This window comes from Tachyglossus aculeatus, chromosome 14 (assembly GCF_015852505.1).
Source record: "Tachyglossus aculeatus isolate mTacAcu1 chromosome 14, mTacAcu1.pri, whole genome shotgun sequence".
In the NCBI taxonomy this organism is placed as follows: Eukaryota; Metazoa; Chordata; class Mammalia; order Monotremata; family Tachyglossidae; genus Tachyglossus; species Tachyglossus aculeatus.
Window position 1 is genome coordinate 1,082,228 of NC_052079.1, and position 27,665 is coordinate 1,109,892.

The following is a 27,665-nucleotide window of genomic DNA, read 5'->3' on the forward strand; positions in this document are numbered from 1 at the left end:
CACTAAGTACCTTATCTACACTCCGCTCTTTCTTCCTGCCGGCGCAAGGCTCTGCTGAGAGCTCACCTCCTCCAGGCGGCCTTCCCAGACTGAGCCCCTTCCTTCCTCTCCCCCTCGTCCCCCTCTCCATCCCCCCCATCTTACCTCCTTCCCTTCCCCACAGCACCTGTATATATGTTTGTACGTATTTATTACTCTATTTTATTTGCACATATCTATTCTATTTATTTTGTTAGTATGTTTGGTTTTGTTCTCTGTCTCCCCCTTTTAGACTGTGAGCCCACTGTTGGGTAGGGACTGTCTCTATATGTTGCCAATTTATACTTCCCAAGCGCTTAGTACAGTGCTCTGCACATAGTAGGCGCTCAATAAATACGACTGATTGATTGATTGATTGATTCTAGTCTCGCTTCCTCTAGCCCGGGAGCCCCTTGCAGCCAGGGTATATTTCGTCTACCTACCTCCTGTGTGCTTCCGAGGACTGAGCTCAGCGCTCCGCAGACAGCAGTGTTCAGTCATTTCTAGTGATTTACTGATGGCGAGCTTCCTTCCTCCTGGAGCTTCTTGGACCCCCTCGCCCTAAGGCCAGGGAGAAGCGTCGAAGCAAGAGCGGGCGGTTTGGGAGTCCAGCGGTGAATGATCTGGACCACGTAAGGGTATATGTGGGGGGGAGGATCCCGGCTGCGGATCCCAAGCGCGTTGGGCCGTGAATTCCCCTGCCGAGAGCCCATCTCTCCTAGACTAACTTCGTGGATTCGGGACTGAGAAAAAGAATTTTAATGAAAGTTGATCGTGGGGGAGATTTTCAACCGCGCACAGGGCATTGCCGTTTAGGTCGTGGGACCAGTTGATACCAAGTTTAAAATACCAAAGCGTACTGCCGGCCAAGAGGGAATATTACATGTTGTCATCGTCCGATTCGTCCTCTTCTTTCAGAGATTCCTGTTGGAAAAGCAGCCAGTGTTTTGAATTAAAGTCCTTCAAAGGCCGTTCGATTAGTCTTTCTCTCGGGCCCTGCCCTCACGTCTCACGAGGCACCCGGTCATGGGCTTTGCCCACGTGGACTCTTGCAACGGGTGTGACCAGGGACAGACTCCCTCCTTTCCCGATTATGCTTTGAATGGAAAAGAGCAGAGGACTGAACACCTCAGCGCGAGGCAGAGAAAAGATTCATCCACAAACTTGAGAGGGGGCGGAAATGGAGGAAGCTGGAGGTGTTTTTTAGACTGTGAGCCCACTGTTGGGTAGGGGCCGTCTCTATATGTTGCCAACTTGTACTTCCCAAGCGCTTAGTACAGTGCTCTGCACACAGTAAGCGCTCAATAAATACGATTGATTGATTTCTAGCTATTTTAAGCCAATGCAGAAGCAGCGGGTTTCAGGGAGGGCTTTTCTCCACCTTTCCCCGGGCACGTTTTCAGGGTTTCAGCGAGCCCCGGCACTCACCTTGGCGTATTTCTCTGCCTCCTCCCGGACGTCTTTGGGGACGATTTCATGTCTCCCTTTGGTTACTGTGGAGGGAAGCCAGACTTGAGGGCCCCGGGCAGGACTCACACAGACGCACTTTCCCGATCCTGAAATTGCAGACCCAGGGGCGAGGCGGCGGCTGGCCAGAAATTGGCAAGCCACCTTTCTGGCTGAGGACCCATCCCGTTGATTAATAATAAGAATAATGATGGCATTTACTAAGCGCTTACTATGTGCAGAGCACTGTTCTAAGCGCTGGGGAGGTTACAAGGCGATCAGGTTGTCCCACGGGGGGCTCACAGTCTTAATCCCCATTTTACAGATGAGGGAACTGATTGCCAATTTATATGTTGCCAATTTGTACTTCCCAAGCGCTTAGTACAGTGCTCTGCACATAGTAAGTGCTCAATAAATACGATTGATGATGATGATGATTGCGCCGAGCCTCATCATCGTCCACTAGCTCCACTGTGACGAGACGGTACACTGAGTGGATTTTTATTCCCCCCAAATTGAGGGCACAACCGTAAACTTGGCAGCAAAACAGCGTTTCTTTAAACTCACATGCTACTGCAACCCATCCCCGCCCGCAGCCTCTACGGTCTCTGGGCGCTACCCGGTAACAGGGAGAGGGCCTTACTTTCGCCGACCCAGCTCAGTTCCAGTTCAAACGCTTTGTCTTTGACTTCGTCGTGGACGATGTAGATTCTAGGACAGGGGAGGAAGAGCTACACGTCAGTTCTATTCATTCACATTTATTGAGCGCTTACTGTGTGCACAGCACTGGACTAAGCGCTTGGGAACTACAAGTTGGCAACGTATAGGGATGGTCCCTACCCAACAGAGGGCTCTCAGTCTAGAAGGGGGAGACAGAGAACAAAACATATTAACAAAATAAAATGAATAAATATGTACAAATAAAATAGAGTAATAAATACATACAAACATATATACAGGTTTTATCCCCCTTCTAGACTGTGAGCCCACTGCTGGGTAGGGACTGTCTCTATATGTTGCCAACTTGTACTTCCCAAGCGCTTAGTACAGTGCTCTGCACACAGGAAGCGCTCAATAAATACGATTGATTGATTGATTATCCCCTTGAAGGGGTAGAACCTCTTACTGTCACCGCCCCACCCGACCAAGGAGCGGGTGCGGATCTCCACCGGGTCGGGGGGTGCATTTTCCCGGGAGCTGGGCGCACCCCCTTAGCCACTGGCCCGCAAGTCAAACTGTTCCTTTCCCCTAAACTGCAAACAGTGGAGACTTTGGGGTAGAACGGGTGGCAGGGTGAGGGGTATCGAGTGAGCGCTTACTTAGGGGCAGAGCACCCTACTTAGGACACAATGGAGTTGGTAGAAACATTCCCTTGCCCACAACAGCCTTGGTGCTTCGTGCCCCCGCGTGCCCTGCCCGGTGGGCCTCGCCATCGACCCCCAGCCCACGCCATCCCCCGGGCCTGGAATGCCCCCAATCCCTCTGCCCATCCGCCCAGCTAGCTCTCTTCCTCCCTTCAAGGCCCTACTGAGAGCTCACCTCCTCCAGGAGGCCTTCCCAGACTGAGCCCCTTCCCTCGTCCCCTCTCCATCCCCCTCATCTTACCTCCTTCCCTTCCCCACAGCACCTGTATATACATATATACGTTTGTACATATTTATTACTCTATTTATTTTACTTGTACACATCTATTGTACTTATTTTATTTTGTTAGTATGTTTGGTTTTGTTCTCCGTCTCCCCCTTCTAGACTGTGAGCCCACTGCTGGGTAGGGACTGTCTCTAGATGTTGCCAACTTGGACTTCCCAAGCGCTTAGCACAGTGCTCTGCACACAGTAAGCGCTCGATAAATACGACTGACTGATTGGGCCTGAGTGGAGCCACTGGCCAGCTAGGCACAGCTGGACTGGCCTCACTTGCTCATTCCACCAGCAAAGGCAGGGCCGCAGCCGCGGCCTTCGCCCCGCCCGGGGTGTGCTGCCAGCTGGCCCTGTGCCCGCTGGATAAGGGACCTCCGGCGCCTCACCCTGCAGGAGCCTAACCGCGCCCTGGCACGCAATGGACTTTGGCCGCACAAAGTCCCGGCTGCCCACCCCCGCCCCCCTCCCCGGCCAGGACTCCGGGGAAGGGACGGTTCCCGCTCGCAGGCTTGAATTCCCACAGAAACGTCCGCAAAACGGGGGGGCGGCTCCGACCCACCAACCGACCAGCCCCGCTGTTAAACTTCCCAGTGCCACAGGTCAAACTGTGGGGAGAGGCCGCAAACTGGAAAAGGAAGGAATAAACGAACCAACGGAGCGACTCCAGCTCTAGTGTGGGCATGGGGGCAACCGTTCCTCGCCCCTGCCAGATCCGACGGGGACGGCGGGGGCACTTGCCAGCGGGAGGAGCGGCTCTGGGGTCCGGGCTCCGGCGCGGACAGAGGATGGACCTCGACAGGTGGCCGAGGCCCCAGCTGCCCCGTGGCGGACGGGGCCGACGCCAAAGCGGGGGCTGGAATCCAGAGGGTCACAGGACCCGGGACACGCAACACCTTCCCGCCCGAACCGACGGCTGGGCCACCATGCCAGTCCACGTGCCACATTAGTCCATCAGCCGCCGGGAGGGCGGGCGGCACTCGGGAGCGGACAAATGGCCCCAAGCGGGAAGGCGGCAGAGGCTCCCATTAGTTTGCAGGCCCTCGGCCAACTCAACTGCAGCTACTTCCTTTTCCCCCGCCCCCACTTCCTCTCCCTCCCTCCTCCCTGGGCTGTGTTTCCCAATCTGCTGCCCAGAATAATAATGGCATTTATTAAGCGCTTACTACGCGCAAAGCACTGTTCTAAGCGCCGGGGAGGTTACAAGGTGATCAGGTTGTCCCATGGCGGGCTCACAGTCTTCATCCCTTCTAGACTGTGAGTCTGCTGTCTTCTAGACTGTGAGCCCGCTGTTGGGTAGGGACCGTCTCTAGATGTTGCCAACTTGGACTTCCCAAGCGCTTAGTCCAGTGCTCTGCACACAGTGAGCGCTCAATAAATACGACTGACTGACTGTATGAATCCCCATTTTATAGAAGAGGTAACGGGCCTACAGAAGTGAAGTGACTTGCCCAAAGTCACCCTGCTGACAACTGGCGGAGCCGGAATTTGAACCCGTGACCTCCGACTCCAAAGCCCGGGCTCTTTCCACTGAGCCACGCTGCTTCTCCCAAGCGCTTAGCCCAGTGCTCTGCACACAGTAAACACTCCTCGATAAACACAATTAAATGATCGAATGTTGTGATATCGTCCTCTCCCAAGCGCTCGGTCCACACAGTAAGCACTCGATAAATCTGACTGACCAACTGACAGGAAGTACAAGTTGACTGTTGCCAACCTGTACTTCCCAAGCGCTTAGTACAGTGCTCTGCACACAGTAAGCGCTCAATAAATACGATTGATGATGAGGAAAGGGTTCTCGAGGCAGGAATGATCCCCTGAACTGGGCATCCAAGCAGGAGAGGGGAGAAAGGAAGATGCTCCAGGAAGGGCTGGGCTGGGGGCTGGGTCCCACCCGGAGAATATACCACTTCGAAAACCGGGCACGCACACAGTGAACCTGGATGCCAAGCTGCGGTCGGGGCTGAATGGACGCCCACTCCCTGGTGCCCCTCGGGGAGGCAGCCGGCCCAGGGCCTGGCCGAAAACCGGCTTCTGGCGCTTAGAACAGTGCTTTGCACATAGTAAGCGCTTAATAAATGCCATTATTATTATTATTATTATTAAAGCTGCCCCCTCCCTCCGACTCCACCCACAGGGACCCTTCTTCGACTTACTCGGCTGTAGCCCAGGGCTCCCGTAATGCTCGCTCCGAGGCCAACCCACTCCCCCTCCCGAATCCCCGAGAAACAAGTCCCGTGCGGCCCCCCCCGGCCATAGCCCCGAACTGTGGGGGCTCCTCCGCCGGCCCCGAGGGGTGCCCTCGCCTCAAAACCCCGACCGCCCCACCTTCTCGGGGCGGGCTCTGGCTTAGGAACGAGCTGGATAGCAAAAAGCGTGTGGAAGGACAGAGGCCGGTTACGGGGCGAATGGCTCCATCGACTTCCGCTAGGCCAACGAGTGAGGGCTGACGGGGAGCGGCGCGGTCTCGTGGAAAGAGCCCGGGGCTGGGAATCAGCGGGCCGGAGTTCTGATCCCAGCTCTGCCACACTGCACATAGTAAGCGCTTAATAAATGCCATTAGTATTATTATTAACTCAGATTTCCCCCGGTTCCCTGACGCAAACCACTCTGCCAGTCGGCTGAGTGGCCTCGGGTGACTCACTTCACTTCTCTGTGTCTCAGTTTCCTCGTCTGCAAAATGGAGATTCAGTACCCGCTCTCCCTTAGACAGGGAGGGTGTTACCGTCTGGCTTACCCCCGTGCTTGGCGCGGAGTAAGCGCTCACCCGACGCCCCGATTACTACCGGCGGAAGAGGAAAAAGCGCTCACTTACATTTTTGCTACCTCTTTGACAACATCACAGCAGGTCATTTCCTTCATCTGCAAAGAAGTGAGAAAATGTGCATTAAGGAGGCTGCGGGATGCCTCCCCGAAACCCTCCGGATCTTCGCCAACAGCCCCGACCGGCTCGTCCCCCGCTATATCGCTGCCACCCCGCTGGCTGGCCCAGAACGCGAGAAACGGTAAGCGGACAGGCGTGTTTCCCACTTGCCAAGAAATCCTGCCCTCCAAACAGCTTAGCCACTTTCTCCTCTGCCAAACTCCCTCCAGGGCCGGGGCCCGGGTGGCATCTCTGGGGAAGGCGACAGCTGCCCGGCCTCCGCTCCCTACTCCCACCTCAGCTGCCAACCTATCCCAGGAAACGGGCACTGCCAGAACTCAGCGTGGCTCAGCGGACAGAGCCCGGGCTTTGGAGTCCAGAGGTCATGGGTTCTAATCCCGGCCCCGCCAACTGTCAGCCGTGTGACTCTGGACAAGTCACTTCACTTCTCTGGGCCTCAGTTCCCTCATCTGGAAAATGGGGATGAAGACCGTGAGCCCCCCGTGGGACCACCTGATCACCCTGTAACCTCCCCAGCGCTTAGAACAGTGCTTTCCCCACAGCACCTGTGTATATATATATATATGTTTGTACATATTTATTACTCTATTTATTTCACTTGTACATATCTATTCTATTTATTTTATTTTGTTAGTATGATTGGTTTTGTTCTGTCTCCCCTTTTTAGACTGTGAGCCCACTGTTGGGTAGGGACTGTCTCTATATGTTGCCAACTTGGACTTCCCAAGTGCTTAGTACAGTGCTCTGCACACCGTAAGCGCTCAATACGATTGATTGATTGAACAGTGCTTTCCCCACAGCACCTGTATATGTGTGTGTATATATATATATGTTTGTACATATTTATTACTCTATTTATTTCACTTGTACATATCTATTCTATTTATTTTATTTTGTTAGTATGATTGGTTTTGTTCTCTGTCTCCCCCTTTTAAACTGTGAGCCCACTGTTGGGTAGGGACTGTCTCTAGATGTTGCCAACTTGGACTTCCCAAGCGCTTAGTACAGTGCTCTGCACACAGTAAGCACTCAATACGATTGATTGATTGATTGATTAGAACAGTGCTTTCCCCACAGCACCTGTATATATATATATATGTTTGTACATATTTATTACTCTATTTCACTTGTACATATCTATTCTATTTATTTTATTTTGTTACTATGTTTGGTTTTGTTCTCTGTCTCCCCCTTTTAGACTGTGAGCCCACTGTTGGGTAGGGACTGTCTCTACACGTTGCCAACTTGGACTTCCCAAGCGCTTAGTACAGTGCTCTGCACACAGTAAGCGCTCAATAAATACGATTGATTGATTGATTTGCACGTAGTAAGCGCTTAATAAATGCCATTATTATTATTATTATTAACTCAGATTTCCCCTGGTTCCCTGATGCAAACCACGGGAACCCACCGGGCCGACCTTCCCTTCCAACTTCTCCACCGAGAAAGAGATGAGTAGAAAAACCATCACTCTTGGGGTGATTTTCTGCCCCCGCCTCCTCCGCAAACCCGGCCCCCAGAAAATCCTTCTCCCTCGGGGGGAGTCCCTGCCCCTTAACGACCTCTGCCCCAGCGCTTAGTGCTTGGCACAAAGTACTTAGTATATTTCACCGTGAATAAACACCATATTGGCCCCATTTGTGAGAGGAGCCACTCAAGTCTGCAGTTCTCAAACTGTAACTCTGCATTCAAAGGTACGGTATTTGTAGAAGCAACGGGCACCGTGGAGAATTTAGAATAACTCCACTCGTAAATTCTGCAAGGATCACTATAAATACCCCGTGCTGAACATTTAAAACCAGTCCTGGCTGCTCGGAGACAATAGCTGCTGTTGCAACTCTACGTTGCTAGAAACAGTGTGCTCGTGATGAGGATGTGTAAATTACGCTGATTTTTCCTCCAAAAGCTGCATAAAAATATTTACCCATTTTGCTGCGGTTTCCATAGCTCCCAAGGACCGGGAATAAGGTAGAGTTGACAGAAACAGACACAATAGAGCCAACAATTAGCCAGAGGTCGGATAACAAGCTCTTTTGATGAGCGTCTGGACAGAGCGTCCTGTAACCGCGTCAGTCCACCGTATTTCTTGAGCGCTTACTGTGTGCGGAGCACTGTACTAAACGCTTGGCAGAGTACGAAAGAAGAACCAACAGACACACACAGCCCGCAGCGAGCTTACTGTCTAGAGGAAGACAAGACTTGCTCTGTGGGTTACGTGTCTCGTGGCCACACAGGCCCAGCCCCGAGCCCAGACACATCCAGCAGAGGTTCTCGGCAGAGAAATTCCCTCACAGGAATCAATCGTATTTATTGAGCGCTTACTGTGTGCAGAGCACTGTACTAAGCGCTTGGGAAGTCCAAGTTGGCAACATATACAGTCCCTACCCAACTGTGAGCTCACAGTCTAAAAGAATGTTCAAAAGGGAAACGAAGGCAAGCAAGCCATTCTGTGACAAAGGTTTTTTGTGGGGGTTGTTAATGGCATTTGTTAGGCGCTACGTGCTAGGCACTGTACTAAGCGCTGGGGTGGATACAAGGTAAGCAGGCTGTCCCGCACGGGCTCACAGTCTTCATCCCCATTTTACAGATGAGGGAAGTGAGGCACCGGGAAGTGAAGCGACTCGCCCGGGGTCTCGCAGCAGACAAGTGGCAGAACTGGGATTAGAAGAAGCAGCGTGGCTCAGTGGAAAGAGCCCGGGCTTGGCAGTCAGAGGACGTGGGTCCTAATCCTGGCTCCGCTACTTGTCTGCTGTGTGACCTGCAGCAAGTCACTTCACTTCTCTGTGCCTCAGTTACCTCATCTGTAAAATGGGGATTAAGACTTTGAGCCCCACGTGGGGCAACCTGATTACCTTGCAACTACCCAGGGCTCAGAAGCGTGCTGGGCACACAGTAAGCGCTTAACAAATACAATAATAATAATAATAACCCAGGTCCTTCTGATTCCCAGGCCTCTGGTCTATCCCCTGGGCACTCTGCTTCTCAGGTATTCGCAGAAAGTAATTTTTATCCACGTGGGTGATTTTGAATCCTGGGAGACTTGGGATCAGAGCATCCACCAGGGCTCGTTCAGGTCCTAACCACTTGAGACAGAAAATTCCCCGGGAAACATGTTGTGTCACGTCAAAGAATACGACGGATCTCTCTCAACTTGGTGAGAAAACCTGTCACGAGCCGGGCAGCTGGGATCACTTTGGGAACATTCAAAACACTCCCAGGGCTAGCCTGGCTAAGTCCCATCCTGTCCGCAGGCTCGGGGAATACACAGCAAAACTCAACCTCAAAACGAACCGCACCAGAGGATTAAATGGGACCAGGCCATGAAGGAAAAAAAAAAAATCACCTTCCCTCCACCCACCTGCCAGTTCTCGTCGTAAAAAAGGCTCTTGCGGGACATGCACGTATATACATGTGTGCATATATTCCAAGGAAACGCATTTAAAACCCCTGGGTCTGGGTTACCTCATCTGTAAAATGGGGATAATACCATCCACCTCTCCCTGCCTCTCATGGAGGAAGAGTGAGTAAAAGGGCTTTAGAAAAGTGAAAGATGGAAAAAAAATCCTGCCGCCCACGTTAAACGCATCATCATCATCATCATAATAATGATGGCATTTATTAAGCGCTTACTATGTACAAAGCACTGTTCTAAGCGCTAGGGAGGTTACAAGGTGATCAGGTTGTCCCTCGGTGGGCTCACAATCTTAATCCCCATTTTACAGATGAGGTGACTGAGGCCCAGAGAAGTGAAGTGACTTGCCCAAAGTCACACAGCTGACAATTGGTGGAGCCGGGGTTTGAACCCATGACCTCTGACTCCAAAGCCCAGGCTCCTTCCACTGAGCCACGCTGCTTCTCTAAAGAGACAATCCCTACCCACAGGAGGTTTACAGTCTAGAGGCCAGGAGACAGACATAGAAACAAGTAAACAGGCTTGTTTGATTCGTCTTCACGAATCAATGGAAAAAGGAAGCCACGGCCAAGAGATCACCTATACTGAGATGGACGTTTTAACATGTCGAGGCATACTGTTTATTGCCTCGAGACGTTACGCTATGAAGGGAGAAAAAATGTATTTGCACAGGGATGTGAATGCAATAAATAGACTTTCGGAAAACTCAATGTTGAAGGGGCATTTCCTGGACTCCTTACATCATCATCATCAATCGTATTTATTGAGCGCTTACTATGTGCAGAGCACTGTACTAAGCGCTTGGGAAGCACAAATTGGCAACATCTAGAGGCAGTCCCTACCCAACAGTGGGCTCACGGTCTAAAAGGGGGAGACAGACAACAAAACCAAACATACCAACAAAATAAAATAGAATAGATATGCACAAGCAAAATAAATAAATAAATAAATAAGTAGAGTAACAAATATGTACAAACATATATACATATATGCAGGTGCTGTGGGGAAGGGAAGGAGGTAAGCCAAATGAAAGCGACACACCAAGCTGGAGAGGGGAGAGGGTCAATGGTGGCCAAGCCTAGAGCGTCACGTCCTCGGGACGGGACGACGCGACCTCAGCCCGGCCACTTCCAACGCGCTGACCCCGACCGCCCGGCCGTCAACCGCTCGCCAGAGTCCGGGCTGGGGCTCGCAGGAGGGTGGGGGGTCTTACCTGCAGTTTCTCGATCTCGGTCTTGGCTGCTTGCCTGGCCTTGCCAATGGCGCAACCCCAGTAACCCTGCAGAGACAGAGAGAGAAAGGAGACACACACACTTACACACACCCAAAAAAAAAATCGGATAAAATCCCACCAACTGTCCAGTGCTAGAAGGAAGACTATCCTTGGTTCGAAACTCGGAATGACTCTAAACCCCTACCTGAACTTGTCGCTCAAGAAGTCCAGTGAAACCCCCCACTGTCCTTCCCTTCCCCACAGCACCTGTATATATGTATATATGTTTGCACATATTTATTTATTTATTTTGCGTGTACATATCTATTCTATTTATTTTATTTTGTTAGTATGTTTGGTTTTGTTCTCTGTCTCCCCCTTTTAGACTGTGAGCCCACTGTTGGGTAGGGACTGTCTCTAGATGTTGCCAATTTGTACTACCCAAACTCTTAGTACAGTGCTCTGCACATAGTAAGTGCTCAATAAATACGATTGATGATGATGATGATATCTATTCTATTTATTTTATTTTGTTAGTATGTTTGGTTTTGTTCTCTGTCTCCCCCTTTTAGACTGTGAGCCCACTGTTGGGTAGGGACTGTCTCTATATGTTGCCAACTTGGACTTCCCAAGCACTTAGTACAGTGCTCTGTGCACAGTAAGCGCTCAATAAATACGATTGATTGATTGATTGATTGATTGAAAGGGTTCAGGTTACGGAGGTGGCAAACTAGTGATCCTGCCTTGTTAAGCTGTTAAGCTGCAGAGGCCATGACACGGACACCTCAATTTCTAGTGATCCTGCTTTGTTAAGCGTAAACTGCTGATTTCTATTACGGTCGGTCTCTCCCTCCAAACTGCAAGTTCGTTTTGGGCAAGGAACGTTTCTACCAACTCTGCTTATCGGGTTCTCCCAAGTACTTAGTACAGTACTCGGCACACAGAAAGCGTCCAAATAAATACCACGGACTGACTGACTGAAGTCAGCCTTGCTTTAGTGCTTTGGGGGTGGGCAGGGTATCCCGGTGCTCTGACTCTTGGCAGGAAATTGAGGTGTCTGTCATGGCCCCTGCAGCTTAACAGGCTACGCTAAATCACGGCGGTTCTGTTCTGACACACCCCATCGTCTTCTCATCAAAGTTCGCGGGCACCAACCCCTAGGTCAAAGGGAAGACCCCCACTAACACACACACACATACACCCAACCATTACTACCCTGGCTCCGGGTAACAATAATAATAATAACAACAGTATTTGTTAAGCCCTTGCTGTATGCCAGGTACCGTGCTAAGTGCTGGGGCAGATATAAGCTCATCAGGTTGGATACAGTCCATATCCCATGTGGGGGTTCACCGTCTTAATCCCCACTTTTACTAGTGAGGTAACTGAGGCACAGAAAATTGAAGTGACATATGTCACACTGCAGACATATGTTGCCGACTTGTACTTCCCAAGCACTTACTACAGTGCTCTGCACACAGCAAGCGCTCAATAAATACGATTGATGATGATATGGCAGAGGTGGGGTTAGAACCCACGACCTTCTGACTCTCAGTCCCGTGACCTATCCACTACGCCATACCGCTTCTCTATCATCGGACGGATTTCTTTCATTTAGCTGTCCCTTCCTCTTCACCGCCCCAGGCCAAGCCCACACACAATCAACAACCTCCTTCCCGGCTCCCTTTCCTCGACACTCTCCCTATTCCAATCTGGCTCATAAACAGACACACTCATCACCTCCCTACCAACGCCACCGCTCCCAGCACAACGTCCCCCTCCTCAAAAATCTCCGACGTCCACCTCTGCTCGCGGACTCGAGGCCCTCCGGCCTGCAGGAAAAGGCCCTTCGCGGTCTCTGCCCTCATTCTACTCTCACACTTTTCTCCCCACTCTGCTCTGCTCCCCTGGAGCCTCATCCGTTCTTGTTTCCTTCAAACCTACATCTGCCTTCAGCCGCCTCGGCATCCATCCATCTACCAACACGTCTGGCAACCCGTCTTCCTCCCTACCCAGGGGACTCTTCAAGGGCGGGTGTTCTGTTGGCTCTTCAGAATTTCCCCAAATTTAATGTTCTGCACGCCGATGGCCCGACAGAAATACCACCCGGGACGAAGATGGCAACGAGACAGCCCGGCTCGAAAGAACGGTGAGTTCCGGATTAGCGGGCTGCAAATGGGAGCGTTTCCTGAGTCCTTGGGCAACGGAGAACGCCCCGGAAGACCCCTTGCCGAAAGACACGCTAACTGCTTTTCACGCACAGTCGGTTAATGGGTGTGTGGGGGGTTGATTTTAAAAGCCAGCCCTCCTGCTGCTGCTTTTCAACAACGGGAACCTAGGTCAGCTTCTGATGGAAGCAGGGTTCCTTCTGAAAAAAATATTAACCAGTCCAAATGGACTGCAAATGGAAGCAAAGGTAGCCAGGACTGTAAGCTCGTTGTGAGCAGGGACTATGCCTGCTAACTCAGTGTTGTACTCTCCCAAGCGTCTGGTACAGTGCCCTGCACCCAGGAAGGGCTCAATAAATACCACTGACTGAATGGTGCCCACCGCCCAAGACTGACGTACTTGTGGAACGAGAGCATCCCTTCCTTGCTACTTCATCAATGGCCTGGAGTCTCACGGCCTCAGGAAGCATCGAGTTTCCCCCCGACAATCGCCCGTGACGGCAAGCCCCATCACACTACGAAGCGCAAGCCCTGACCTCCCAGAAACATTCCCTGAGATAAGGGGGGGGGAAGAAAAAGTCAAAGCAGAAGGGCGAAAGGAAGACGAGGGGGTAGGAAACGCCTAGCCCGAGCATGACCGGCGCCAAGGAAGTCTTTCTACGAAGCCCGTCATTGTGCCAAGTTATTAACGATAAAAAGCTGCAGGGAGCTCACAGACTGAGGGAGCCAAACCCCCTAATCAATATTAACTGCTAAGGAAAAACCCTTACGTAGTTCGGGGAAGCTCAGATTCTTTTCACATTTTTTTTCCTCCCGTTTTGCAGCTCTATTATGCCTCTTCTCCAAGCCTCCGTTTTCAAACTGTACCCAAGATAGGTGTGCTTTCCCCAAATCCACAGAGGCCACCTCTTAAGGGAGAGGAGCCCCGCTAGGCCGGGAGTGCAGCATACAGTCAATAATAATAATAATAATAATAATAATAATAATAATAATAAGGACACTTACGTAGGAAACGCCCGATGGGTCGATCATGTACAGCTGAGCTCCGTCGTCTGCCCCGTATGACCCCAACATAAAACTGAACGGGAAAAAGGACCGATTAGAAACTCCCCACCGAGGCAGCCCGCAACCTCTTTTCCCTTTCTCAGCTCCCCAGCTGATTTCAGACTCAGAACTGTGTGTGTGTTTCCACCTGGACTCAGACTGCGAGCCTCCCACCCTACCCCAGGGTCAGGAACTGTTTCTGATGCCCACCTGTGTGCTCTCTCTCAGCGTCTGGTACAGTGCTCTGCACACAGTAAGTGCTCAATAAATACGATGGAATGAATGAATATTAATCTATGCATATAATATATTGATATATACACGATACACATTAATAACATGTATATAATATGCACGACACGTTGATATATTAATATATACTATATATTAATCCATTTACATAATTGTGTATATGTACTATATATATATATACACACACAATGGTATTCGTTAAGCATTGCCTAGGTGCCAGGCACTGTACTGAGTGCTGGAGTAATAATAATAATATTAATAATGGCATTTGTTAAGCGCTTACTATGTGCAAAGGATACAAGATAATCAGGTTGGACACAGTCCATGTCCCACATGGGGCTCGAAGTCTTAATTCCCATTTTACAAATCAGGCAACAGGCATGGAGAAGCGAAGTGACTTGCCCAAGGTCATACGGCAGACAGGTGGTGGAGCCAGGATAAGAGCCTCATGTGGGACATGAACTGTGTCCATCCTTATTAGCCTGTATCCGCCCCAGTGCTGAGCACGTAGTAAGTGCTTAACAAATACCATTATTGAATTAAAAAAAAAAAAAAGGTTTCTAGGACTCCCCAAGCCTATGTTCTTTTCGCTAGGTCACGTTGTTTCTCTTACCTTCATCGTCACCACCATCATCATCATCAATTGTATTTATTGAGCGCTTACTGTGTGCAGAGCACTGTACTAAGTGCTTGGGAAGTACAAGTTGTACTTGTCGTCAACCCCATCGTCGTCAATGGTATTTACTGAGTACCTAGTACAGCCCTCTGTACACAGCAGGTGCTCAATAAATACCACTAATCAACCGATTGAAATGTAACAACCAAAAACCCAACCGAGGTCCTGTTAGAAGGATCAACTAGCACTTGGGGGCACGTTATAAAGCAGAGCCGACTCTCAATCATCCTTTTGGCTAATGGGGGGTTGGGGGGGGAGACCACTAATCACCCGCCAGTCCCCCCAAATCTGCCTCTGTCTCCCCCTCTAGACTAGAAGCTCCCTTCTAGACTGTGAGCCCGTTGTTGGGTAGGGACCGTCTCCAGATGTTGCCAACTTGGACTTCCCAAGCGCTTACTGCACACAGTAAGCGCTCAATAAATATGACAATGAATGACTGAATGATGGGCAGGGAACCTGTCTGCTAATCTGTTGTATTCTACTCCCCCAAGCACTTAGTACAGTGCTCCGAACATAGCAACTGTTCGGTAAATACCACTGATTCATCGACTGATCCTGGTCAGGGTAACGGCTCTCCCAGAGGGAAACCAAACCCCACAGGGTCTGGGACCGGACGGCCCGCGGCAAACCGACCCGACTCTCCATCCCCATCGCTTTTCTGGGCCTCGGTTCCCTCCTCTGTAACATAGGGATCATCATCATCATCATCAATCGTATTCATTGAGCGCTTACTATGTGCAGAGCACTGTACTAAGCGCTTGGGGAGTACAGATTGGCAACATCTAGAGACAGTCCCTACCCAACAGTGGGCTCACAGTCTAAAAGGGGGAGACAGAGAACAAAACCATACTAACAAAATAAAATAAATAGAATAGATATGTACAAGTAAAATAAATAGAGTAATAAATCTGTACAAACATATATCCATCTATACAGGTGCTGTGGGGAAGGGAAGGAGGTAAGATGGGGGGAGGGAGAGGGGGACGAGGGGGAGAGGAAGGAAGGGGCTCAGTCTGGGAAGGCCTCCTGGAGGATGAAGACTGCCAGCCCAGGTGAGGCAGGGGCTATTTTTAGTCTAACTATTAATTAATACTATTATTTTGTTAGTATGTTTGGTTTTGTTCTCTGTCTCCCCCTTTTAGACTGTGGGCCCACTGTTGGGTAGGGACTGTCTCTATACGTTGCCAATTTGTACTTCCCAAGCGCTTAGTACAGTGCTCTGCACATAGTAAGCGCTCAATAAATACAATTGATGATGATGATGATGATGACTATGTCCAACCTGATTAACTTGTATCTACTCCAGCGCTTAGAACAGTGTACCTGGCACGCTGTAAACGCTTAACAAATAGGCAACAACATCCCCATCCCCAACCGCCAGCCTCGAGCCCCCGACGCAACCATGCCCGCAGGCTGCCGCAGCAACGCAGCTCACCAAACGGCCCCCCTTTCTCTCCTTCTGCTGACCCGGCAGAGCCGTCCGCGCGTCGGAAAAAGCCGGCTTCGGGGCCGAAGACTGACTGGCTATCGCTACCGGGGCCGCCGGGGAGGCTTTATAAACCGAACGGGGGAGGTGGGACGACGCGCGGCGTTTGGGACGGGGCAGAAAAGTAGGTTTCGATTAGATGGCGAGCATTTCGTACCTGCAGCCAAAAGGCCGGACGGCGCTGTAGAGGGTGTAAGCGTGGACGTACATGGCCACTCTGTCTGCGAGATGCTGGGAAACAAGTACAGAGAGTTACGCGTCACGCCAAACTTCAGCGGAAGTGCCGAAAGGTGCGCTTTTTCTGCACGTCGACGCCATTTACTTCGACTGTGGGCCCTGATTAGCTTGTCTCTACCGCAGTGCTTAGCACATGGTAAGCACTAAAGCGCCACTGTTATTATTACTATGAATTACAGAAGCAGCGTGGCTCAGTGGAAAGAGCCCGGGCTTTGGAGTCAGAGGTCATGGGTTCAAATCCCAGCTCCGCCAACTGTCAGCTGGGTGACTCTGGGCAGGTCACTTCACTTCTCTGGGCCTCAGTTCCCTCATCTGGAAAATGGGGATGAAGCCTGTGAGCCCCCCGTGGGACAACCTGATCACCCTGTAACATCCCCAGCGCTTAGAATCATCATCAGTCGTATTTACTGAGCGCTTACTGTGTGCAGGGCACTGCACTAAGCGCTTGGGAAGTAGAAGTGGGCAACATATAGAGACGGTCCCTACCCAACAGTGGGCTTTGTACATAGTAAGCACTTAACAACCACCATCATCATCATTATTATTATTATTATCATTACTATTTACCTTAAGGGGAATGTTATAGCCGTAGTTCGACCTGAAGTTGGAAGCTTCCTCTCGGGCTATGTCTGCCAAAGAACGGGCGTCTGCTAGCAACCCTGCTACCGCCTGAAACGAGAAGGTCGCCCGGATACATTCATTCGTTCATTCATTCAATCAATCGTATTTATTGAGCGCTTACTGTGTGTAGAGCACTGTACTGAGCGCTTGGGAAGTACAAGTTGGCAACGCGGATCTGTGCAATTGCCACCCCCCAGAGAACCCCGCCCCAAGGCCCCTTCCTGGATTAAAACCATCCCCCATTTGCTACCACATCGAGGCAGGTCAGACGCTAGGGCCTTTCCCCGAGGACCTCAACTCGGGGTCCCCAGGGCCACTTGGAGACCTTGTTTGTTTGCATCAAAAGCAAACAGCAGCAGCCTCCATTCATTCATTCATTCAATCGTATTTATTGAGCGCTTACTGTGTGCAGAGCACTGTACTAAGCGCTTGGGAAGTACAAGTTGGCAACAAGGGACTGGGGGACCAAGAAAAAGGCGAGCCCCCGCTCTCAAAGAGCTGACCTCAGGACCCCACGTTGGCAAAATCACGGCCCGAGGGACTTGGAGGTGGGAAGAGCTGAGAGCAAGGGGCGGTTGGGAGATCGGACTGGGAAGTTGGGAGATAAAAGCCGGATACCAGGGAGCTGAGGGGCAGAGAAGCGCAAAAACAGGGAGCGGGAGCCCAAAGGGAGGCCGGGGGGGCGTTCTTGAAGAAGGGAGTGTGGATGCGAAGAAGGACGCACGTGAGACGGCCAAGAGAGACCAAAAAAGGGAGGCTGGAGGTCGGGAGACCAGCCAAGAGGCTACGTCAGCTGGGAAGCGGTGAGGGCTTATTCGAGGGCAGCAGACACGAGGGTGTTGACGGAAGGGTGGATCCGGGAAACAAAACTGAGGAAGAACCAGCAGGACCCAGGCAGACCAGATGCGGGGGATGAGAGGGGCCAAGCTGGAGCCAATGTGGCGAGTTTGAGGTTCAGGGAGGGTGCTGGTGAAGCCAGCAATGATGGGAAAGTCCGGAAGAGAAGGGGATTTCGGAGGGAAGCTGTGGAGTTTATATTTAGGCAAGGCAAAGTTCACAAATGCCAGTAGATCATCGAGGCAGCTAGAAGCAAGTGTGGAAAGAACATGGGCTTGGGGGTAAGGGGACCTAGGTTCTAATCCTGGCTCCGCCACTTGCTGCTGTGTGACCTTGGGCAAGTCACCTCACTTCTCTGGTCCTCAGGAAGATGGGGATTCAATACCTGTTCTCCCTCCCACTTAGCCTGAGAGCCCCACATGGGACCTCGCTATTGGGGTATCCACCCCAAGGCTTAGTACAGTGCCCGATGCATAGCAAGCGCTTAACAAATACAATTATTATTATTAGCACGCAATCTACCAGGGACTCCCTCCTACTTAGACTGGAAGCCTCATGCGGGACCAGGATTACATCTGACCTGATTATCCCGAATCTACCCCGGCATTAAGTTCGGTGCTTCGCACACAATAAGCGCTTAACAAAAACCATATTATTACTCAAGGCAAAGGTGTGTAGCAATTAAGATAGGAGATTGAAAAGTATGTGAAAGATCAGCCCCGGAGCTGTCAATCTGAGAGTCACTACTTGAACGGTATGGGCGGAGCAGTCACATCAAAAAAATAGCCACAAATCACACAGAATCGCTCACATTTAACATTATGCAGTCTCCCCATTATATTTATTTATTTATTTTACTTGTACATATCTATCCTATGTATTTTATTTTGTTGGTATGTTTGGTTTTGTTCTCTGTCTCCCCCTTTTAGACTGTGAGCCCACTGTTGGGTAGGAACTGTCTCTATGTGTTGCCAATTTGTACTTCCCAAGCGCTTAGTACAGTGCTCTGCACATAGTAAGCGCTCAATAAATACGATTGATGATGATGATGATGATGATTTCAGTCTAAAAAATACCTAAATCTTTCAAAGGGTGTTAGGAGGGTGGGGGGAGAAGGGAATGCATGCGTGTTTTGCCGGGGGAAGGGGGGAGAATACTTTAGATGTCTACTCACCATGCCGACGTGTCGATCGACATTGAAGAGGCGTTTGTTGGAACCTTCTTCATAAAGTTTTGATAGAACTAATTTTTCTACGCCGAACACGACGCCGTCCTTACACCTGATTCCGATAGCTGTACTAAATGAAAATAAAGGAGAATTTATGACCCTCGCCACCCGTGATTCCCGGCGGCCCAGAGAGTTGACCCCTACGAGGCTGCAGGACGTGTGGAAAGTAGACATCGTCCCGGTGCTTTGCAGCACCGACCACCCAACGGGCACAGTTCTGATCTCCAGATGAATTCGGGGCAGCCCCGTTTCCCCAATGCCAGATGCGACGCGGCTCCAAAGACCCCCCGAGTGGGCCTTTCCCTCTCAGAGAGCCCCGCTATGACGGCGCCCTCGCCCAGCCCTCTGACCAAGCGCTTAGTACGGTGCTCTGCACACAGTAAGCGCTCAATAAATACGATTGATTGACCAGACGATCGTCAGGTGCCCACACCGCACGTCAAGCAGCTGGGGCCCAAAAACAGGCCTGGTGACCCTGTGCTGTGGGGCTGAGGGAGGGGTGAGTAAAGGGGGCAAATCCAAGGGCGAGGGTGATGCGGACGGAGCGGGAGAAGAGGAAACGAGGAATTAGAGAAGGTCTTTAGAAGGCGATGTGCTTCTAATAAGTCTCCGAAGATAGGGAGAGTGATCGTCTCTTGGATATGAACGGGGGGATGTGAACATATTTACTATTTATTTTGTTAATGATCAATCAATCAATCAATCAATCAATCAATCGTATTTATTGAGCGCTTACTATGTGCAGAGCACTGTACTAAGCGCTTGGGAAGTACAAATTGGCAACACATACAGTCCCTCCCCAACAGTGGGCTCACAGTCTAAAAGGGGGAGACAGAGAACAGAACCAAACATACCAGCAAAATAAAATAAATAGGATAGAAACGTACAAGTAAAATAAATAAATAAATAAATAGAGTAATAAATATGTACAACCATATATACATATATACAGGTGCTGTGGGGAAGGGAAGGAGGTAAGATGGGGGGGATGGAGAGGGGGGACAAAGGGGGAGAGGAAGGAAGGGGCTCAGTCTGGGAAGGCCTCCTGGAGGAGGTGAGCTCTCAGCAGGGCCTTGAAGGGAGGAAGAGAGCTAGCTTGGCGGAGGGGCAGAGGGAGGGCATTCCAGGCCCGGGCGATGATGTGCATTTAGCTTTAATTCTGTTTGTTCTGACGACTTGACACCTGTCATCATCATCGTCAATCGTATTTATTGAGCGCTTACTATGTGCAGAGCACTGTACTAAGCGCTTGGGAAGTACAAATTGGCCACATATAGAGACAGTCCCTACCCAACAGTGGGCTCACAGTCTAAAAGGGGGAGACAGAGAACAAAACCAAACACACTAACAAAATAAAATAAATAGAATAGATATGTACAAGTAAAATACATTTTGTCATCATCATGGATGGTATTTACTGAATGCTTACAGCGCACACGACACCGTACTGAGCGCTTGGAAGAGTCGGATCAAGTTGGTAGACATTCCTTATCATCAACGATGGTTATTTATTGAGCGCTCGCCGGGTGCAGAGCACTGAACTAAGCACTTGGGAGAGCCCAATCCAGAGCTGGTAGACAAAGTCCCTGCCCATAAGGTAGAGAGGCATCTAGTCCACATGTTTTGTTGTCTGTCTCCTCCTCCTAGACTGTTAATGATGTGCATTTAGCTTTAATTCTATTTATTCTGATGACTTGACAACGCCTGTCCACATGTTTTGTTGTCTGTCTCCCCCTTCTAGACCGTGAGCCCGTTGTTGGGTAGGGACTGTCTCTATATTTTGTTCCCAAGCGCTTAGTCCGGTGCTCCGCACACAGTAAGCACTCAATAAATATGATTGAATGAATGAATGAATTTAGCTTTAATTCTATTTATTCTGATGACTTGACGGCGCCTGTCCACATGTTTTGTTGTCTGTCTCCCCCTTCTAGACTGTGAGCCAGCTGTTGGGTAGGGACCGGCTCTATATGTTGCCGACTTGTACTTCCCAAGCGCTTAGTACGGTGCTCTGCACACAGTAAGCGCTCAATAAATACGATTGAATGAACTTAGAGAGTCGGGGGAGCGGCGCTGGGGTAGACGGGCACCGCTCAACCCTCGCAAGCGGAGGAGGCCGCGGTGGGCGAGCTGCCCGCAGACGGCCACCGACCACGGCGGTGACGGGCGGGGGCCAGGAGGCCTGAGGATACACTGCGAAGTGGCCAACAAGGGCACGGACCTTCGGCCGTTTCAATCAATCAATCAATCATATTTATTGAGCGCTTACTATGTGCAGAGCACTGTACTAAGCGCTTGGGAAGTACAAATTGGCAACATACAGAGACAGTCCCTACCCAACATTGGGCTCACAGTCCAAAAGTCGCTTATTAGTGACTACCCCGGGGCTCTACCTGAATTCAAAACATCCAACCGATCGCTTTAAGAAGTTAAAAGAAAGACAGTAGGGACGCAGTTCCCATCACAGAAGCGCTTTTTTCCTTACCTACTATTCTCTACGGCTTTCATTGCATATTCAACCTGGAAAACTCGGCCGTCGGGGGAGAACGTTGAAGCTGACAAATCATACTAGAAGCAAAAATATCACCATCAGCTTGCACCAAGAATTTTTCAATATTTTAAACCCATTAGGGCTTCCTTAATCCCCACCTTCAACAGTGTTTGCACACCTACTGTGTGTTCAACGCCAATAAGAATAATCAAGATATTTGTTAAGCGCTCACTGTACTGAGCACCGGGGTGGATCCAAGCAAATCGGGTTGGACACGGTGGGCTCCCACGTGGGGCTCACAGCGTCAATCCCCATTTTACAGATGAGGTCACTGAGGCACAGAGAAGTGAAGTGACTTGCCCGAGGACCCACAGCAGACAAGTGGTGGAGCGAGGATTAGAACCCATAACCTTCTGACTCCCTAGACTGTGCTTAGTGGAAAGAGCCCAGGCCTGGGCGTCAGAGGACGGGCTCTAATCCCGGATCCACCACTTACCTGCTAGATGACCTTGGGTAAGTCACTTCATTTCTCCATGCCTCAGTTCCCTCGTGCGCAAAACGGGGATTCATACCTGTTCTCCCTCCTCCATAGACTACGAGCCCCAAGAGTTGGAGAAGCAGCGTGGCTCAGCGGAAAGAGCCCGGGCTTTGGAGTCAGAGGTCATGGGTTCAAATCCCGGCCCCGCCACTTGTCAGCTGGGTGACTCTGGGCAAGTCACTTCACTTCTCTGGGCCTCAGTTCCCTCATCTGGAAAATGGGGATCAAGCTGTGAGCCCCACATGGGACAACCTGATCACCTTGTAAACTCTCCAGCGCTTAGAACAGTGCTTTGCACATAGTAAGCGCTTAATAAATGCCATCATTATTATTATTATTCTGTATCTACCCCAGCATGTGCACATAGTACACACTTAACAAATACCAATGTTTTTAATTATTATTATAGTGGACCCACATCATCGGAAAGCAGCATGGCGAGGTGGCTAGAGCAGGGGCCTGGGCGTCAGAAAGTTATGGGTTTTAATCCCGGCCCCGCCACTTGTCAGATGTGTGATTTTGGGCAAGTCGTGACTTTTCTGTGCCTCAGTTTCCTCATCTGTAAATGGGGATTAAGACTGTGAGCCCCACATGGGACAACCTGATTACCTTGTATCTACCCCGACGCTTAGAACACTGCTTGGCACATAGTAAGCGCTTAACAAATACCATTATTATTGTCTGCCGTGCGGCCCTGGGCCAGACACTTAGCCTTCCATGGGCCTCAGTTCCCTCATCTGTAAAATGGGGATGGGGACGGTGAGACCCATGTGGGACAGGGACTGTGTCCAACCTGATTTGCTTGGACCCACCCTAGCTCTTAGCACAGTGCCTGGCACATAGGAAGCATTTAACAGATACGATAATCATTATTATTATCATTATTAGCGTGGCTTAGTGGAAACACTCTGGGCCTGGGTGTCCGAAAGTTCTGGATTCTAATCCCGGCTCTGCCACTTATCAGTTGTCTGACTTTGGGCGAGTCACTTCACCTCTCTGTGCCTCAGTTCCCTCCTCTGGAAAATGGGAATTAAGACCGTGAGCCCCACGTGGGACAACCTGATCACCTTGTATCTACTCCAGCGCTTAGAACAGTGCTTGGCACATAGTAAGCGCTTAACAAATGCCATCATTATTATTACTATGTCACCTGTAAAATGGGGATTAAGACTGTGAGCCCCACGTGAGACAACCTGATCATCTTGTATCTATCCCAGCACTTAGAACAGTGCTTGGCACATAGTAAATGCTTAACAAATACCATCATCATTATTATTATTATTATATCAGTGCTTGGCACATAGTAAATGCTTAACAAATACCATCATTATTATTATTATTACATCACCTGTAAAATGGGGATTAAGACTGTGAGCCCCTCGTGGGCAACCTGATGACCTTGTATCTCCCCCAGTGCTTAGAACAGTGCTTGGCACATAGTAAGCGCTTAATACCATTATTATTATTATTATTACTATTATTATTACCTCACCTGTAAAATGGGGATGAAGACTGTGAGCCCTGTGTGGGACAACCTAACTACCTTGTACCTACCCCAGTGCTTAGAACAGTGCTTGGCACATAGTAAGTGCTTAAAAAATACCATCATCATTATTATTATTATTATTATATTATAAGGGAGGCCCATGCCCCCAGGGGCCCCGAGATGGCCCTCTGCATGAAGCCCTGTGACTCAGCAGCAGCCCTAGCACTTAGTACAGTGCCTGGCACATAGTAAGCGCTTAACAGATACGATAATCATCATCATTATTATTATTACTATAATGAGGGAGTCCCACGCTCCTGGCACACAGTAGGCGCTTAACAGAATCGACAGTCATTATTAATATCATCGTAAGGGAGGCCCATGGTCCTCAGGGGCCCCGAGCAGGCCCTCTGCATGAAGCCCCGTGACTCAGCAGCAGCAGCGGCAGCCCTAGCGCTCAGTACGGTGCCTGGCACACAGTAGGCGCTTAACAGATACGATAATCACCATTATTATTAATATTATCATAAGGGAGTCCCATGGTCCTCAGGGGCCCCGAGCAGGCCCTCTGCACGAAGCCCTGTGATTCGGCAGCAGCGGCAGCCCTGCCGCTCAATATGGTGCTTGGCACGTAATAATAATAATAACAATAATTGGCATTTATTAAGCGCTTACTATGTGCAAAGCACTGTTCTAAGCGCTGGGGAGGATACAGGGTGATCAGGTTGTCCCACGTGGGGCTCACAGTCTTAATCCCCATTTTACAGATGAGGTGACTGAGGCCCAGGAAAGTGAAGTGACTTGCCCAAGATCACACAGCAGACACGTGGTGGAGTCGGGGATTCGAACCCATGACCTCTGACTCCAAAGTCCGGGCTCTTTCCACTGAGCCACAATGCTTCTACATAGTAGGCGCTTAACAGATACGATAATCATTATTATTATTATTGATATCATCATAAGGGAGTCCCATGTTCCTCAGGGGCCCCGAGCAGGCCCTCTGCACGAAGCCCTGTGACTCAGCAGCAGCAGCCCTAGCGCTCAGTACGGTGCCTGGCACATAGCAGGCGCTTGTAATAATCATCACTATTATTATTATCTAGCGCTTAGTACAGTGCCTGGCACATAGTAGGTGCTTAACAGATACGATAATCACCATTATTATTAATATTATAGTAAGGGAGTCCCATGCTCCTCAGGGGCCCCGAGCAGGCCCTCTGCATGAAGCCCTGTGACTCGGCAGCAGCGGCAGCCCTGCCGCTCAGTACGGTGCCTGGCACATAGTAGGTGCTTAACAGATACGATAATCATCATTATTACTGTTATTATAATAAGGGAGCCCCATGCTCCTCAGAGGCCCCGAGCAGGCGCTCTGCACGAAGCAATGTGACTCAGCAGCAGCGGCAGCCCTACCGCTCAGTATGGTGCCTGGCACATAATAATAATAGGCATTTGTTAAGCGCTTACTATGTGCCAAGCCCTGTTCTAAGCGCTGGGGAAGTGACAAGGTGATCAGGTTGTCCCACGTGGGGCTCACCGTCTTAATCCCCATTTTACAGATGAGGGAACTGAGGGCCAGGGAAGTGAGGTGACTTGCCCAAGATCACACAGCAGACACGTGGCGGAGTCGGGGACTCGAACCCATGACCTCTGACTCCAAAGCCCGGGCTCTTTCCACTGAGCCACAATGCTTCTACATAGTAGGCGCTTAACAGATACGATAATCATTATTATTATTATTGATATCATCATAAGGGAGTCCCATGTTCCTCAGGGGCCCCGAGCAGGCCCTCTGCACGAAGCCCTGTGACTCAGCAGCAGCAGCCCTAGCGCTCAGTACGGTGCCTGGCACATAGCAGGCGCTTGTAATAATCATCACTATTATTATTATCTAGCGCTTAGTACGGTGCCTGGCACATAGTAGGTGCTTAACAGATACGATAATCACCATTATTATTAATATTATAGTAAGGGAGTCCCATGCTCCTCAGGGGCCCCGAGCAGGCCCTCTGCACGAAGCCCTGTGACTCAGCGGCTGCGGCAGCCCTGCCGTTCAGTACGGTGCCTGGCACATAGTAGGCGCTTAACAGATACGATAATCATCATCATTACTATTATTATTGATATTATCATAAGGGAGTCCCATGGTCCTCAGGGGCCCCGAGCAGGCCCTCTGCACGAAGCCCTGTGACTCAGGAGCAGCGGCAGCCCTAACGCTCAGTATGGTGCCTGGCACATAATAATAATAATAATAATAATAGGCATTTGTTAAGCGCTTACTGTGTGCAAAGCACTGTTCTAAGCGCTGGGGAGGATACAGGGTGATCGGGTTGTCCCACGTGGGGCTCAGTCTTAATCCCCATTTTACAGATGAGGGAACTGAGGGCCAGGGAAGTGAAGTGACTTGCCCAAGATCACACAGCAGGCACGTGGCGGAGTCGGGGATTCGAACCCATGACCTCTGACCATCACCTCGCCCCCTCCTACCTCACCTCCCTTCTCTCCTTCTACTGCCCAGCCCGCACCCTCCGCTCCTCCACCACTAATCTCCTCACTGTACCTCGCTCTCGCCTGTCCCGCCATCGACCCCCGCCCCACGTCCTCCCCCTGGCCCGGAATGCCCTCCCTCTGCCCATCCGCCAAGCTAGCTCTCTTCCTCCCTTCAAGGCCCTGCTGACAGCGCACCTCCTCCAGGAGGCCTTCCCAGACTGAGCCCCTTCTTTCCTCTCCCCCTCGTCCCCCTCTCCATCCCCGTCTTACCTCCTTCCCTTCCCCACAGCACCTGTATATATGTATATATGGTTGTACATATTTATTACTCTGTTTATTTATTTATTTATTTTACTTGTACATTTCTATCCTACTTATTTTATTTTGTTGGTATGTTTGGTTCTGTTCTCTGTCTCCCCCTTTTAGACTGTGAGCCCACTATCGGGTAGGGACTGTCTCTATGTGATGCCAATTTGTACTTCCCAAGCGCTTAGTACAGTGCTCTGCACATAGTAAGCGCTCAATAAATACGATTGATTGATTGATTGATTGACTCCAAAGCCCGGGCTCTTTCCACCGAGCCACGCTGCTTCTACATAGTAGGCGCTTAACAGATACGATAACCATCATCATTATTATTATTAATACTACAATAAGGGAGTCCCATGGTCCTCAGGGGCCCCGAGCAGGCCCTCTGCACGAAGCCCTGTGACTCAGCGGCAGCCCTGCCGCTCAGTACGGTGCCTGGCACATAGTAGGCGCTTAGCAGATACGATAATCATCATCATTATTATTATTAATATTATCATAAGGGAGTCCCACGCTCCTCGGGGGCCCCGAGCAGGCCCTCTGCACGAAGCCCCGTGACTCAGCAGCAGCAGCGGCGGCAGCCCTATTAATAATAATAATAATGACATTTATTAAGCGCTTACTATGTGCGGAGCACTGTTCTAAGCGCTGGGGGGGTTCCAAGGCGATCAGGTTGTCCCTCGGGGGGCTCACAGTCTTCATCCCCGTTTTCCAGATGAGGGAACTGAGGCCCAGAGAAGTTAGCGCTCAGTACGGTGCCTGGCACATAGTAGGCGCTTAACAGATACGATCATCATTATTATGATTATTATTACTGTTATTAATATCGCTATAATAAAGGGAGCCCCACGTCCCCTCAGGGGGCCCCGCGCCGGTCCGGGCCGGCCCGGTCCGGTCCTCCCCGGCACTTCCGGTCGGCGCGCGTGCGCGCGGGGGCCCCGGCACTTCCGGTCCCCCCCCCCGGGCCGGTGACTCAGCGGGGCCGAGGCGGAGGAGGCCGAGGCCCGCCCGCGCCCGCGGCGGGGCTTTCCCCCCCCCCCCCACGGCGGGACGAGGAGGATGAGGAGGAGGCAGGCCGGCCCCGTCGGTCCCCCGGCCCCGACTCACCCCGGTGCCGATGGAGCTCATGGTGCCGACCCGCCGGGCCCCCCCTCAGCCGCCCCTCCTCAGCCGCCCCTGCCTCCTCAGGCGCACC

The 27,665-nt window shown here is 50.7% G+C and overlaps 1 protein-coding gene across 2 annotated transcripts; it reads right to left on the reverse strand.

Annotated features, from left to right (window-relative positions):
- Nucleotides 1-754: 754 nt before the first annotated feature.
- Nucleotides 755-27,665, reverse strand: PSMA3 (proteasome 20S subunit alpha 3). 2 transcript variants are annotated; one of them, XM_038756745.1, is made up of 11 exons: nt 27,578-27,665; nt 21,642-21,724; nt 19,106-19,229; nt 17,041-17,142; nt 16,394-16,467; nt 13,784-13,856; nt 10,611-10,676; nt 5,917-5,963; nt 2,108-2,175; nt 1,447-1,511; nt 755-942 (listed from the first exon to the last, which is right to left on the reverse strand). In XM_038756745.1, exons 1-11 carry the CDS (start codon nt 27,596-27,598, stop codon nt 898-900), a joined length of 768 nt encoding a protein of 255 aa, XP_038612673.1. In that variant the 5' UTR covers nt 27,599-27,665; the 3' UTR covers nt 755-897. The 2 variants fall into 2 exon arrangements, with proteins under 2 accessions (XP_038612673.1, XP_038612674.1); XM_038756746.1 differs by lacking the exon at nt 27,578-27,665 and adding an exon at nt 27,094-27,123.